Source organism: Nipponia nippon, unplaced genomic scaffold (assembly GCF_047370975.1).
Source record: "Nipponia nippon isolate SJK-2023a ecotype South Korea unplaced genomic scaffold, ASM4737097v1 scaffold_1, whole genome shotgun sequence".
Classification (NCBI taxonomy): Eukaryota; Metazoa; Chordata; class Aves; order Pelecaniformes; family Threskiornithidae; genus Nipponia; species Nipponia nippon.
The window spans coordinates 20,784,087-20,800,529 of NW_028262290.1; the positions used below are offsets into that span (position 1 = coordinate 20,784,087).

The 16,443-nt window shown below is 38.5% G+C and overlaps 1 protein-coding gene across 8 annotated transcripts in view; it reads right to left on the minus strand.

Moving 5' to 3' along the window:
- Positions 1-16,443, minus strand: part of OXR1 (oxidation resistance 1) — a 301,246-nt gene that overhangs the window by 52,082 nt on the left and 232,721 nt on the right. For 6 of the 8 annotated variants that reach the window (XM_087747554.1, XM_087747562.1, XM_087747542.1 and 3 more), the window contains 3 exons: positions 12,410-12,517; positions 11,156-11,275; positions 6,333-6,485 (listed from right to left, as the gene is read on the minus strand). In XM_087747554.1, the coding sequence (XP_087603680.1) occupies positions 6,333-6,485; positions 11,156-11,275; positions 12,410-12,517 (381 nt within the window). The remainder of the gene's footprint in view (positions 1-6,332; positions 6,486-11,155; positions 11,276-12,409; positions 12,518-16,443) is intronic. The other 2 variants (XM_087747582.1, XM_087747592.1) reach the window with 1 other exon arrangement.

Genomic DNA, 16,443 nt, shown 5'->3' on the forward strand with positions numbered 1-16,443 from the left:
GCCTACCTCTGCAGCCTCAACAAAAGACACAGCTAGAATTCTAAAACCTTGCTTATCTTGGTCTTAGAAGAAACCCTCAACACCAACAGGTAAATACTCAGCATAAATGGAATTACACTTTCAGATTAATTTTTAAAATTTATGACACTGATAGAGAAATAGAGAATTAAACCTTTGGAACTATCAGGCTTTTATGTGTACTTGACTAAGAAGCTGATCAAACACTTCACTTGCAATGAGTATAAGCAGTTGAAAGATTATACAGATATCTTGAAAACACTGGTTTTATAGCACCTCAACAAGAGATGACCTATTTCGTTGTTATCTCTTTAAAAGACGACAGGAGGCAGACCAATGCAACATTTCTGGCTCACAAGTTATTTGATATGGTCCACAGTTACTACATGAACACTTCAGGGTACTTCACTAGAGAAGAATTGCTGCCCCAAATTTACAGGATAGAAGTGAGATTCTTAATAATACACTAAACATCATTAATATTTTTGTCATTTTTTATTATTATTACCAAGGATCACTGAATGTTAATCTAGGTAGCTAGGTAAAGCTCAGGCAACAGCCAGATAAAGAAATATTTTGTTCTGTCCCAAGTTTTAATTATTCTTTTTCAGACATGCCAGTGTTTCTGCCACTTTCTCTGACAATTTCTATGACTCTTTTATAAGACAAATAGCTTCTCTCTTTACCACCTTCTAACTTGTTTGCAGGAGAAAAGCTTCCTTAAAAACCTGTGGAACATTTATTACTCAACAGATGGAGTTTCTAGCATGGACAGAAACCAAGTGCCACTGATTCTGTGAGAAAAAAAAAAAGCCACAGGTAACATCAGAACAAAACTTGTAAGTGGGAGCATACGTGCATCTAGCCAACCACTGGTCAAGAATTGCTCATTGCAGTATGCTAGTCTTCCCTGAAAGATGGAAACTGAAGCAGCTCCAGCCTTTGAAAGCTAACACCACACTTTTGCATAAGATAAAAATTACATATCCTCTTTAAAGGAGAGTACCTGAAACTTCATTCCCTTGTTGGTTTGCCATTATGGATCAGACAGACTTCTATGTTAGCATTCTTACAATACATATACTTCAGAACTATTGTCTCAGAGTAAGCCAGCGATGAACTCCTGAGCATTTTAGTACCACTGTGGTGGGTTGACCCTGGCTAGACGCCAGGTGCCCACCAAAGCCGCTCTATCACTCCCCTCCGCAGCTGGACAGGGGAGAGAAAATGTAACAAAAAGCTCGTGGGTCGAGATAAGGACAGGGAGAGATCACTCACCCATTACTGTCACAGGCAAAACAAGACTCGACTTGGAGAAATCAATTCAATTTATTACCAATCAAATCAGAGTAGGATAATGAGAAAATAAAAACCAAATCTTAAAACACCTTCCCCCTACCCCTCCCTTCTTCCCAGGCTCAACTTCACTCCTGATTTCTCTACCTCCTCCCCTCCGAGCAGTGCAGGGGGACGGGGAATGGGGGTTGCAGTCAGTTCATCACACGTTGTCTCTGCCACTCCTTCCTCCTCAGGGCGAGGACTCCTTACACTCTTCCCCTGCTCCAGTGTGGGGTCCCTCCCACAGGAGACAGTCCTCCATGAACTTCTCCAACATGAGTCCTTCCCACAGGCTAGTTCTTCATGAACTGCTCCAGCGTGGGTCCCCCACAGGGTCACGAGTCCTGCCAGGAAACCTGCTCCAGCCTGGGCTCCTCTCTCCACAGGGCCACAGGTCCTGCCAGGAGCCTGCTCCAGCACAGGCTTCCCATGGGGTCACAGCCTCCTTCGGGCACATCCCCTGCTCTGGCATGGGGTCCTCCACAGGCTGCAGGTGGATACCTGCTCCACTGTGGATCTCCATGGGCTGCAGGGGAACGGCCTGCCTCACCATGGTCTTCACCATGGGCTGCAGGGGAATCTCCTCTCTGGCACCTGGAGCACCTCCTTCTTCACTGACCTGGGTGTCTGCAGGGCTGTTTCTCTCACATATTTTCACCCTTCTCTTCAGCTGCAGTTTCTGTTGCACAGGTGGTTTTTTTTTTTTCCCCTTCTTAACTATGTTATCCCAGAGGCACTACCACCATTGCTGATGGGCTTGACCTTGGCCAGCAGTGGGTCCGTCTTGGAGCCGGCTGGCATTGGCGCTATTGGACACAGGAAACTTCTAGCAGCTTCTCACAGAAGCCACCGTTGTAGCCCCCCTGCTACCAAAACCTTGCCATGCAAACCCAATACACACACTCTAGGTTCTGAAGTGACTTTTCTGATTACTCATACACATTTATGCACTATGACAGCAGATGTCCCAGTAGTTCTACAAAATACTCAGAAATGGGTAACAACACTGCTGCCAGGAAAAAAATCCTACAACATAGTGTTCTTTAGTGACTCACTTTCAATTACCTGACCTCCCCTACTATCTTACAAGCACTATAGAAGACTGATAGCCTGACGTCTGCTCCCCATAAAATCTTCTTGGTTCCTTGCTTTTGGAGCAGGAAGAATGTTCCAAAGCTCCCTCTCTGGCTTGGCTGAGCTGCTAAAAATATTTTCAGTGTGAATGTATTCTTCAGAGTAAAGAATAGCATGGGGACTTATTGACTAAGTAAAGCCCTTCCTATGCCCTCACCTACCAATATCAACACAGGGAGATGAGCCCAGCTTCTCCTTTGTGGTCATGCTCTGTCATGCTGTGTCTTCAGCACAAATCCCTTCGATGGTAATCAAGTATTTGTTGAACATTTTAGAAACAGCTCTTTGACTTTATTTTATACAAATTCAATTTTCAAAATATTTTCAGAAAATTACTTGTACCAGTAACGTAGCTAGAGAGAGACAAATCAGCAAATCAGAGCACAAGTATAAGCAAAAAGTATGGTCAATGGCACGCACACTACAAACTCCTACATGACTCCAGTATATTGCTAGTGTTTGCTCTAATCTCCTAATTTTCTAGTCCTGGAGAAAAAAGAAAAAAGTCTATAAGCAGCTCAATTGTTGATAAAGGACAGTAGGAAACAGTTTTTTAGGACATCCTCCACCAAACAGCTAGTGACTTGTTTCTCTTGGACCATACTTCTAACTAGTTGTTGAGGAAAAAAGTATCAAAGGCTCTGTCAATGAAACTGAAGTAAAAATTGGACTCTGCATATAGCTACTAAGTAGTTGAACATGATACTGTTACAGGAGGTTCTGGTTCTTGAACAAAACTCCCCAAAATACAACTTACGGAAGTCAAGTGTCCTGTGTGTAAGACAGATTCTAAAGACATGAAGTAAATTTCTATTCAGGTGAAGTTCAGATTTAACAGTCTCAATTATAGAATCATAGCATAGTTTGGGCTGGATGGGACCTTTAAAGGTCATCTAGCCCAACCCCCAGGAGAAACGCTGAGCAACTTTGTTACTGAAAACCATGTGGACACACTAAGTTATTAAAAATAGATCCCTTTGGTCTTAAAGCTGATCCAGAAAATATTAATCCAGATAAGCAAAAACATGAACATTTAAAGTAGCTTAAACTGCACCTGCGTGCAGATATTCAATTCTGAATTGGTTTTAACTTCTTTCCATTAAAGTTCCTTAAACCTCAGGAAGCGGGAGTTCTAAATATTACACAGTATTGAGACAGAAATTCAAACAATCATAATAAAGGGAGAATTAGAGCCAAACTTTATGACACTGATGAGCCCAAACATTAAGATTAGGCAGTTCAGTAAAACACACCTTTAAGAAGGTTTAAGAGGAAAACTGCTTGTCAGAAGTCAAACAGAAGTTACCTCTAAGTAATTGTTTTATGTTCTTGAACACACAAGGTAGAACAAAAACTGTAATTCACGATTTATGATGCTTTTATCATGAAGATAACAATTTAGTTTTATTCTTTGTTTCTTGTAGAAGTCTTGAACCTCATCAGTGTCCTCCTTTTCACTTCATGAACAATGTGTTTATGCTTTTTGTGCTGGTATTGACAGGTAGGGGTTTTTTATTTGTTTTTTTAAGCCTTAGTATTAGTAGTTTTCCTTTACCTACTACTTTTCAAAACAAGGCAAGTAAACTAGCAAGCATAAAAAAGAACAAAGAATTTCAGAGCTCCTCTATTAGTTCAGTTTCAATCAAGCGGACTGTTTAAGACACCTTTTTCTGCCTCCAACGAACAGCGCAAAGAACAAAAAAAACAGAGCAGCAAACGGTGTGGCTGCAACAAAGGGCATGCCTACATATGCAATGAACAGTGGGTTAAGGTGTGACTCTGCAGCACACTGGTTACTCTGCACTGATCTATCCTCTGACCAGGATGTGGCATATTCACACCTTGTTTCTAACTGTGCCCAACACCCTGCCTCTAACAGCAGCCATAACCAGATAACAAAGAGCAGATACTATAACAGAGCAACTGATTCCAGGCTCCAGCCACTGCATCTCAGAGAATTCCTGTGTGCTTGTCCAGGAAGTCACAGGAGTGACCAAAACAAACTCCAAACCTATACAGAATAAGCAGTCTTGAAAAGCGAGAAATGAGACAGTCTCACCTTAATGCAAGCCCTTTTGCATATGTGAAATTAAACACATTGAAAAAGAGGCTTTCACTAGATTTTAGTTTATGAGCATCAGTCACAGTGATGCCTGAGACTTCACATCTGAAGCCCTATAAAACAGTTAACAGTGAGCTTCAAAATCACATTCGGAGTGGGAAGCAGAGGATGAATCTTTTAAGTTTTCTCCAGAAAACCTTTGAATATTTATCATCCTGTATCATCAGGAAACGTATCAAGGAGAGGGTAAGATGACATGCCAGAGGACATTCCTACCACATGTGACAAAGGCTAAATTACATGCTAAACTTACGGAATCTAGCACTCAAATCTGAGCAAGTTAGCATTCATTTCTCTCCCCACCCACCTCCCCAAGTATGGACTGATACTGTGGTGGATTATACAACTCCTTAGAAACAGAATATTCCTTGAAGCTCTTAGAAAATAGGCTGTAAAGATGCAAGTTAAAGACAGATGCTGTGAACAGTCCTCATAATATTCTGATGAGGAATTACAGCACATAAATATTATATTTTTTTCAGTACAGCCAATTTCTAACAGAGGATCACTGTTCTCAATTCCTCTGCATCAGAGCACCTAAAACCAAATAGTAATGACTTGTCTGGGATTAACCTAAAAAAAGCCACCTAGGGACAGAACGCAAGGAGTGAAGCATATTAACAGCAAAGTAGGACGAAGTAACAAACAAAGCTTTTCTGGTACTTGTCTCACCAACTTCTAACACATAACTTTCACCAATATACATGTCAAAAGGCTTCAAGTCTAGATATACATAGATCTGCAATCCTTTCCATCAGCAAAGAAAATAAATGCAGTTTTAGGCAATTCTAATTAATCTGTTTATCATTAGTGTAACTTATCTGCAAACCTATTGCTGTGCAACACAGAATCAGCAGTGTTCATATATATATATATATATATACACACCCCCAAACTTCAGGTGAAGGAGGAAGTACTACAAGTACTTTGAGTTTCTTCACATTCATTCAACTTGAGTGAAGGCATGATTTTTCATGATTAAAGTGTCTAATAGTCATTTTTCTGTGGGGTGGGAGAGCAATACATTTTGTTTTTCTCCTAAAGCGTTCTGAGGTAAAGTCTTTTGACGTGACCTCGGTCCCTAAAAATCTGCATGAGACTTGTGCACTTATGAGCTGAATGGAAGTTAATTAAGTGCCGCTAACTTGGAGGTGTTGTGTAATGACAGCAAGAACTGTAATTACTGCTTCAAAGCGGGGGGTGGGGGGGGTGGGGGGGGTGTGTGTGGAAATCAAGATTTCTACCATACTATACCCAATACAGAAGTGTTTGTTTACAGAATCAGAGGTTAATTCTGCTCTCACTGTTCTGCTTTAGGAAAATTGAAGTGAAGCTACCAACTACATATTTCCTTATAGTTTAAGGCATGCTTTTCCCCACTGCAAGTAAAGAGAATTACTTATGAGAGATACTAATATAAGGAACAAACAGACCTCATGCCCTCAACACAAGAGAATCACTTAACAGTAGGGCTACAGGGAAGTTTGTCACCGGTTAATCACATTTTAACTGCTTCCATCACATCTAAGAAACAAGTGGTCTGGGAATCCAAAGGTAACAGTGAATAAAAAAAAAAAAAGAATATATTTATATAGACATATATGCATATAAGCTGATCCATCTACCTGTCCATAACTAAATTTTACTGTATGTTTATGGTTTAAAGGTACTTTATTTTTACATCCCATACAGTAACAGTAAAACCTGAACATTTAAGTACCTTGCCATTAGTGATGTACTTGCAATTAATTTTTAGAAATTTCTCTGTAAACGCTTCCTCCTCTTCGGAGGTGGATGATACCACTCTTGTAGGACGAACACATGCATGTGCTGGTGAAGCAGCAGACTCTTTCCGTTGGACTCCATCTGGATCCTAAAAGGGAATATAAAAAAAAAAAAAAAAAAAAGAAGCCCAAAACATTTAGCAACCTGCCTTTTTTAAGATTAAGAAATTTTCTGCTGTGTAATTTTCGTTCTTTTTCTTTGACATGAAAGCAAATGTAAAAATAGGGTTCCATATCCACTGCAGTTTAAAGGACTGCTTTGATCCGAGAGTGTATATAACTAACGAAGCACAGCTTAACCAGCCCATAATAAGAAATGCAAGTGGGCAAAGATATTCAGAATCAACTTGGGAATAAACAACAAAATAACGATGAGAACTCACACAAGGAAACCATCTGATATACTGTCATACACAAAATTTGAGCAGAAGTTAGCAGAAAGGATTATTTTTCAACTGCAACAGAAGTCCTATTAAATGTCTGTTATCTTTCCATAATATTATACACTACTTTATGTTGGAAGGTCAGCTAGTCCAACCCCGTGTTCAAAGCAGGCCTAAGCCTACATTAGGTCAGGTTTCTCACGGCCTTTCCAGTTGAGTTTAAGTCTTCAAGGCTGGAGAGTCCACAGCCTCTCCAAGAAAGCCACCCCAGTGTTTAACCACCCTCATTGTAAAAAATGTTCCTGTTATTTAACCAGGACCTCTTGTGCAGCAACTTGCAGCTGTTGCTGCCCACTGTTTTACTACGAACCTCTGAAAACCCCAACTCTTCTTGTCCTCCCTCTAACCTGTCTACTAGGTAGTACAACACAAAAATCAGGTTGTCCATTAGTATTTTCTTCTCCAGACTAAGAAAACCCCAGCTTTCTCAGACAATCCTTGTGCCTCATACATTTCCATTCCCTGATCCTCTTTATGGCCCTCCACTGGACTCTCTCCAGCATGTCACTTGTCTTGTACTGGAGGTGCCAGAAGTGGACACAACACTGCAAACGCAGCTCCACAAGCCCCCCAGAAAGGTGAATAATCATTTTCTTTAACCTGTTGGTATTCTTCTTTCATCTGCCACCTGGCATGTGATTAGCCTTCACCATCACAAGTGGACGTTTTTCAACACGTCCACCAGGACGCTAGCCTCAACCTCTCCTTGGCCCTTAGTCTTTTTCTGCAAAGCTGTGTAGCTAGCCAACCCCGCCACATGGGGCTCTTTCTGTCCCACAGGTCTTAGCTGTTGTTGATCTTCATGGGGTTTCTGTTACTTCATCTCTCCATACTCAATGTCCTTCTGATGAGCAGCCCATGGCCTTCCCTCCAGTGTATTGACCACTTTCCCTAATCTTTGCTGCCCATCCCTCCACCAAGCTTGCTGACAGTGCATTCTGTCCTCTGTCCCACCATTCAGGTCTCTGATGGGCAGATTATAAACAATGTTAGCCCCAATAGGGAGACTCAAGGATTTGTAACTGTCCACCACCATAGAAAAACAACAAAACCAACCACACACAAATGCTGAATCACTTTGAGCCCAAAGATCCTGCCAACTTTTCCAGCCCATCTTGTAGTCCAGCCATTCAGTTCACATTTCCCCAGTATTGTAACAAGGCTGCTTTGGAACAGTGTCAAGGGCCTGGCTCTAGTCAAGGTAAGTAGTTAATATATAAATATTACTATTTATAAAAACTGTGAACTTCCATGTTCCCTTCGGTTTTCTGCTTTTCTGTTCAGTTCTATTCACTAGTACAGATTGCAACTAAATGCCTTTAATCATACCCAGGAACATTATGCACAATTGTTTTCAGTTCATCATCTCTCTGGCATTACTTTAGCCTTTGCCTGCATCTTTCAATTTTAGTTAGAAAGCAAACAAAAAAACCCAAAAGAACTTACAGAACACTGAACTGAATTTTGCTGGAAAAGCTAATGAAGATATAATTAAAAAGCAAACTTTCTGGAGATGAGTTCTCCTTCTATATATGCCTTTCTCCTAAAAATTATGTGGTCACCTTTGTGACTGCATATAACTTAGCAAGTGGCTGCAAGAGTCCCCAGCTGATATCCAAGTCCACTGTGAATAAGCCAGCTATTTCTCATTCATATTGCCACGTGACACAGAAGCTGAAATAATACTGGTGGCAGACTTTCAAATTTAATGACAACACCCTTGTCACTACATGTTATTTTGAAGCGGATTTTAAGTTTTATAGGTAGTAAAGCTTATTGGATCTTCTCAAGTACGTGCATCTGATTGAATGAAGAAATCCTTCACAAAACCCAGCAGCGTAAGAAAGGCTTAAAAATCTAAGCTGACTTCTTACATAAACACTGACACTAACGAACTTATTGAAATACATGCTGAAATCCTAGCCTAAGTGTAGCAACGTAAAAAACTTAACAGGGTTATGCAGGTCTTCTATTAGCCACGTGGTTGTGTTAAGCTACTACAATGTTTGATAAAACAGAAACAAAAGAACAAAGCACATCATAGTTTGTATTTTGCCTCAACAGAGGTTCAGATGTTGGTTAGTCATCTTATTCAATTTCTAGCAAGAACTCATTGATTTCTATGACCATAGCACAGAGGGAAGACCCCTTTACATTATACAGGCAGAGTAACATATCCTCTTTACCTTGAAATGTGCTTAAATTTAAACTGCAAATCTAGAGTCAAAATTGGAGGAGAGTCAAAGACGACAGACATCAGACATCAATACAGAGCATTAGAGAACGTATGCTAGTATTTCTCTTGTCCTTAAGGATAGCAATCAGCAAAGAAAGAAGAGAAATATGGAAAACAAGTGCTATGATGAAGAACAAAACCCTCCAGCCTCAACCGCTCAAACAGAAACTTAGTGCTTTTTGTGTTGCTGTTTAACAAACAAAACCAAACAAACATACACACACAGAGTCCACACTGACAAATGCAAGCGATTTCTGTTCTTTGCTTTCTTTTGACCAACTGCATCTAGGAACACCCCTTCCCTCCTTACATGTACTTCAAAAGACCTCAGAAACAGAAACTTCTAGAAACACTTTATTATATATTGTCACATTGCTTATTTGTTTGACTTTCCCTGAAGCATTTAAGAACTGCTTGTAGTGATCCACAACATGTAACGAGACACACAAAATAGTTCTGCAACAATACAGTAAGTGTCAGTTAAATGAAATTTAACACTCAAATTGTTGCCAACATCAAACTGCCTACACTAAACAAAATAACCTTTTGCATAAGAGGATTTTAACTTTTAAAGTATTTTAATCTACTTGGTTTCTTCTACATTTTCAAGCTTTTATCTCTGCTATGTGCATATAGTCAATAAAAAAGTTTCAAAAAAAAAATACAGGTATGGCTATACTATTAAGCCTCTTTATCTACTATACGCAAACAAGCATATACAAAATAATCCACAGAAGCAAGAATAAGGTATTTTTTCTGACATGGGATCTAGTGCACTGTACAGCTCTGATTTCTAGTAGTAAAACTAACAATTTTCCCTCGAGTCACTTCTCACGACATATGCTATATGGGTAGGCCTATCCTAGCATTTACAGTCATTCTGAGACTGATATAGAAGAATGTATTCCTGCAGACTAGTCTATTTACTGTGCTACAACACCTTCAGTTTGCCATAAAACATAGAAGAAATTATTCAGTACAAATGACAGCAGACACCTTATGAGAACAGGCATGCTATGTCAGAGTAAAGGTGGAACAGCAAAAACAATAGTAATTTTCAGTGGAAGAGTCATCACAGCCTTTGTAACGCAGCCTGGGAACCTATTCAGGAACAAAGCAATACCTTTATATTTAAACTTTTCTGGACCAAGCCATGCAAGCAAATAAATAAAGAAATGCTTAAAGTCTCAATTCCTAAACTTTGAGCACACAGAATCCTGGAGTAGACATTTGACAGCTTGACTGAGCACTATCAAGCAGTGCTATCAAGAAAATTTGTAATTTCAGAGAAAAGATAAGAATAACTGGGAAAAGAATAGTGACATATTAAGAAACATCTGAATAAGGTCATAACTGCATAAATTGCAGAGAAGCTCAGGCTCCAATACTGCACCTTCCTGGCTGGAGTTCTCCACATAGAATTCTGTTGACAGCAAACCGATGTTCCTGGAAAGACATTCTTTTACAAAGCTAGCTCCTAGCCAAAACCTACATTTGAGCTGAATTACAGAGCAGCTTTGATGGCTAAACAATTTTAGTATTTGAAAGTCTACAGAGGTAGAACCTACTGAGTAGAAGTCAGCTATAATCAACTCTGTATTAGCCCTTCACTGAAACAGACTTTTTTTTTTCCTTTACTTCATTTTGCTAAATGAAACTAGAGAACCCCATTCCACACCTCTACAGGGCACAGGGGGAGTCCTCACCGTTTAGCTACTTGAGTATTCTTGCCAATGTATCATTGCTACAAAAACTATCAAAAAGATTTAGAGACAAATGTTTAACTAGTTCTGAAAGGTAACAAATACAGAAATGCAACAGGAACTAGTATTTAAGATATCAGTGTGCGAGGATAGTATTTTGTTACAAATAACTTGCCTTCAAATCAGTTTTCACATAGAAAACTCATTTAAAAAGATTAAAAGCTTGTATTTACGTGAAAAAGGTACTATTTTACTTTTGAACTCCAAGTGTTGTAATTTCTCCTCAAAATGAATGGATAGTTTAAGAAGAAAGCATAGCATCTGTAACATTTACCTTGTAAGGGAAAGTTAATTTCAAGGACAACAGGTATACCTACATTTACTGTAGCCTTGTCAAGCTCTGCTTCGGAAGATGTAGGTGATAGGGGACTTATAGGACTTAGAGAGGGGGAGCTGTCCACACTAGAAATGTAGTCTGGGTCAGGAACATACAAAATCTATAAAGAAGATATAATGTAGTTAGAAGTCATACTTTCAGGTTTACTTTAGATTTCCCACTAGTTCAGGTATATTTGCTGTGCTTTCTCAAAATAAGCTATATTAAACTATTCCTGCTAATTTTAACAGAAATTATGAGTTGAGGGAATAAACAGCTCCACACAAAGCACTTCTTAACTTCAGCTTTTAAAGTTTTCAAATATTATCTTGAGATAAGATTGATCTTTAGTCATAATAATTGAGGAAAAAGTTCAGACAGAAAGCATTAAGAGTATAGAGCATGCCAGAAACACCCAATACAGAGTCCAAGGAAGACCTGCCCAATTATTTCTCTTGCTATTACTCTACTATTTGAGCAACCAAGAAACAGGTTGGGGAACAAGTTCATAGACATAGCTCTTAGCACTGAATGTAAAAAAAGAAAAAAAAAAAAATCAACTGAAGTTATTCACCCCTTAAATACAGTATTTTGGCCATTGTAGGCATTCAAGCTGCCTAGGCAAAGTTTTGCAGGAAGCAGAAATAAACACAGGATGTTTTCAAACAGAGGGCTAATACCGTAGCTGACCTATCACTTGTTTCCAGGCCTGGCTTTCAAAGAGAAGTGAAAAGTGAAGGCAAAAAAAAGGAAAGAAAAAGATGTAAGCAATAGTGACCTATAAGAAGTGAGTGATAGTTCCTATAGGGCCAGTCAAGACAGCAAGTTTTCAGGGTGGAATGTAAACATTATTCAATTTATTAAAAAAGAATTGCAGGCAGTAACATGCAGTCAGGAATGTTGTTTGTAACCTGTAGCCTGAATTTGTCTTCTGAGCTACAGCTGGTAAACAGACTGCTATATTTGCAAAGTAACAATTTAGCTTGTACCCAAGTGTTAAAACTAAATATACTTAATGGCATAATAAAAGTCCTCTGATCTTATTTAAGAGACAGGTAGCTTCATTACATGTTCCCTTTTTAGGCAGTTATTTAATAGGCACAAGGAATTCACAAACTAGAGAAAAATGAAAAAGTCTTTTACAAAGCCAATAGGAAAACCCATAAGAGAAGTACTTTAACACTTTCTCTGGTACAGATGAGAATTACAGGAAAAAAGGTTTTTGTTGGAAGTAACATATATAGTATAATAGTACCTGTCCAGGAACGACTGCTCTGGAGAAAAGCTTATTTAACTGAACCAGTTCATTGGGTGTTGTATCAAATTTCAAGGCAATACTGTTTAAAGTATCTCTTGATTCCACCTGTATCAATTAGGGGAAAAAGAAAAAGAAAAACAAACCTGTAAGCAGTTAGTTCAAATAGTGGCTTACAAATTTTATCACATGTAGATTTACCGAGATTTTGATGAACTTTAAGTCTTTGTACCTTATGATTGTCCTCTCCCCCCCTCAACACAACCCAAAAAACATACCTACCCCCTAAATATTAGTCTGTTGCAACCCAATGTAAGGACTCCTGCCTTCCCACTATGTTTCCAGGTGGCCATAAGTGTCAGTCACACACCCCGAGCTGTAGGCTCAGCTACTGCACCAGAACTTCTGATCTAGAAACTCACTGCTGGGTACCACTAGACCAATGCATGACCGATTGGTTTCGCAGAACCCTTCATTCTCCCTTTTCAACTCCTCTTCTCCGTTCTTCACTGATAGAAAAGCTGAAGCAATCTCTATAAGTGTAATCATGCTCTCTTCCTCTTGAAATAAGCTTCTGTTAACCTGACTTTCAAGTAAAATACATACCTGAGAAAGTAAAAATACTGAAGCAAAACAGGTCAACCAGTATGACAGCAGATGGAGCATAAGCATTTTGAGCAGGTGATTCCCAAGTAAGGGAAAGATTTTTTTCAAACTCTTGTTTTCAACCCCATCTCCCAAAATGTATTTGATATGAACCAACAGAGGAAAGCAAAGGGAAAAAAAGTTTTATTCACAAAAGGATTTTAGAATAAAGAATTCATAGCAAGCCTTTAAGAATGGTGAAGATCATATGACAAGGGAGCATACAACCAAAAATTTTATTGCATAATGGCACAGGGTTTCATAAACACTGTACCAGGAAAAATAAATCTTATCAGTTAAGATAAGATGAAGCAACATAAGCAAAGCTACATTTGTGTTGCTAGATACAGAGCACAGCTAGAAAAATTCTACTGACTCCTGTCTTAAATGTCTTCTCATTTGTCCCTCTTTTACACCTGCAGAAGATATACACCTTCCACCCTATATAAATAGTATTAGACTAATTATTCACAGGTTTAGTTTTCCTTCTATTTTCAGGCTATTCACTTAACTTTAAGATTTCTTGACAATTACAGAAAAGAATGCTTTTTTCTCTTTTAAATCTCCTTTTCTTTACTTAATTTTCAAGGGAAAAGCAGGGAAGGGAGAAATCAGTGAAGGACAAAACCACGTTTTTCTTCATAGTGTATGTTCTACACAACTGTTTTGAGAAAGCCAGTGGGTATCATTAGCTGACTGCCTACCCACTAGGTATCTTCCGCTCTTCACTCGCTTCCTTAAAAAAAAGTGGGGGCAGCATGTCTTGTACGCGTTGTCAACTGTTGCTAGACAAAGATAGATATCCTTTAGTTCTGCTTGAACGATTGAACTGGGGCAGGAAAAGAATGGAGGGTAGGGTGAGGGGAGGGAAGGAAAAGTCTTGGAGCATACATGTTTTAATAGCTTTTAGTATTGCTTGCTCTGAGAGTAGACCTTGACCGTACACAGTCACACAGAAAAAGGCAGCATTTGGAACAGAAAGACTAAACCGCTCTCTTTCAGTAGCTGTACTGCAGTGGACATGAGTAATAAAACATACATCGGGCTAGCCTGCTTCTAGCCGTACTCTATTGTGGACTGTTCCAGTCGAATTAGTATATTCCATATAACTAATAAGCATTATATGTTTTGCTGTCAGTAGAATGTAACGAGGCACATTTATTCTTTACAGGAGCAGCAAACGTTTTGCCAGAGTGGAAGAATATGTATCTACAGGTTATAGTGTTAGTTAATATTGGGCGATTAAATATTTAGTATTTCAATACAGTTTACTTGCATTGCGAGAATAGCTGGGAAACAGAGTTCCTTTTGCCTGTAAAGCAAAAGTAATATATGAAGAGTTAAATAATTGCTCCTCAAAATGCATTCCCACTTAAACGTTCCAAAACTTAACACTGAACAGAACACTAGGCCCAAAAGAATTTAGGAAAATAAATGCTTTCTCTTCATTAACTTTTTTCAAAGTTATGTCATGCTAGTGAACACGTGTTGACAGCACAGGAATAAAAAAGTATAACTGACAGATATAGAGAAGCAAACTATATCCTTTAAATAGAGAAGTGGGTTGTCCTGCAAGAAAAAGTGCTATAAATATAATGTACTTTGAAGGCTGTTATAGTTCAACAGATAAAAACACAGGGCAGCTTGGGATACTAACATAATTAAGGTTCACAAGTAAGAGTTAAAGAATTTCTTTCCATAAAGAATTCTTCATCATTTTGTAAAGGTACATTTGTCAGCCTAGATTCACTAAAGAAAAAAGATGGGTAGTGCCAGAGAAATGGCAATTAGCTTTTTTTTTAGATAAATTCCTAATTCTATTATGACAACTCTCCATATAGGAAGCCATTAAGCTAAATGAAGCAGCAAATATCTCTCTGTACTGGTACTGCAGGTAAGAAAGACCGTATTGTAGTACCTCTTAGTAATTCAGTGCTGTATAACACAGGTACGTGAAATAGAAGAATATTCTTGTATGCCACTATTAATTGGTACTAAACCAGAAATCAAAACAGTACCATAACCTGACCAGATATGCACTACTTGTTCCACAGACGATAACAAAACTGACAACCAAATCAAAGAACAGTAGTGTTTCCATCAGAAACTCTACATAATACAGAAGGTTTGCTAAAACAAACTGTAAAGTGAGGTTTAAAAGTTTTGCCTAATTCAAAAGTTTGCTCTCACTTAAGTGTTGGAGGACAACAGTTAGCTGCTAGGTAGATATTCCTTACGTATCACTTAAGATTGAAATATTTGAGATTTTCAACTAACTTATGATATGATATAAAATAAATTAAAAGCATTCAATTAAAAACCACAGAACAAAAACCCCTTTAAGAATCCTTTCACTCTTTTTAGCCTTCAGAAATGGTGAGATCTGGTGAGATCTCCTGGCAGCTAAAGGGTTTATCTCATAAAGCATGAGCACAAGAATGGCAAATATACATTTCCTTTTCTTATTTGGCTGTAAAGTTTGCACAGGCGAATCTCCACGCTACACGGGACTTCAGAGAGCAGCACTGATACCTTCTTAAAACAAAGAAGCTGTTCATGTAATAAAGACTTCCTGAAGTATCTCCATATATTCAAAGGCCTATTTTCCAATTCTCAGGCTTTCTACAATTTCAAAAAATAGAATCTGAGCAGCAAAAACTGGAAGAATAACTTTGTGGAAAAGCGTAGTTTAAGAACTAACAAAGAAAAAAATGCACCACCACATACCACAGCCACCTTCCAGCTGTTCCAATCATTTTTTCCCCATCAATTCAATACTCCTCTCCCAGGAAACAAACTTTCTATACATTATGCATGTAGTTATTTAAATGTTATTCTGAATATTAAGACTTTTATATCAATATTTGGATATTAAAGCACCAAGCTGAATCTTCATGGGACAATTTCCCCTTTTGAGAAGGGAGAGGTATGATGAACAGTGATTACATTGTTTCATGATTTTAACAGAATGGCAAGATTTGTTCAAATACCAGTAAACGTCTGAAAAACAACCAACAGACATGTGAAAACACTATTTTATTCCCTGAAACACTCTGGAATGGACTTGAGCAGGCCAGCTAGGGCTTTGAAGTGGTTCAATACGTATCATGCATTGGCTTTGCTTCCTTCAGTATACTGACTTGAGTATAAAGACTGAAAGATACAAAGTAATGAAAACATAAAAAGAAAACAAGAACCACTTAGTCAGGACTGTGTTAAACTTAATGCACACAAACTTCTGTTGAAAAAGACCTTCTTAAAAGAAGTAGCTTTCCTATACTGAGTAGCAAGAGCTTCTAGTCATCAACTGTCTTATGTAGAGATAAGACACATAAGGCCTTACTACCTAGTTATTTCTACCTTATGTAGTCACTTACATATGTATATAG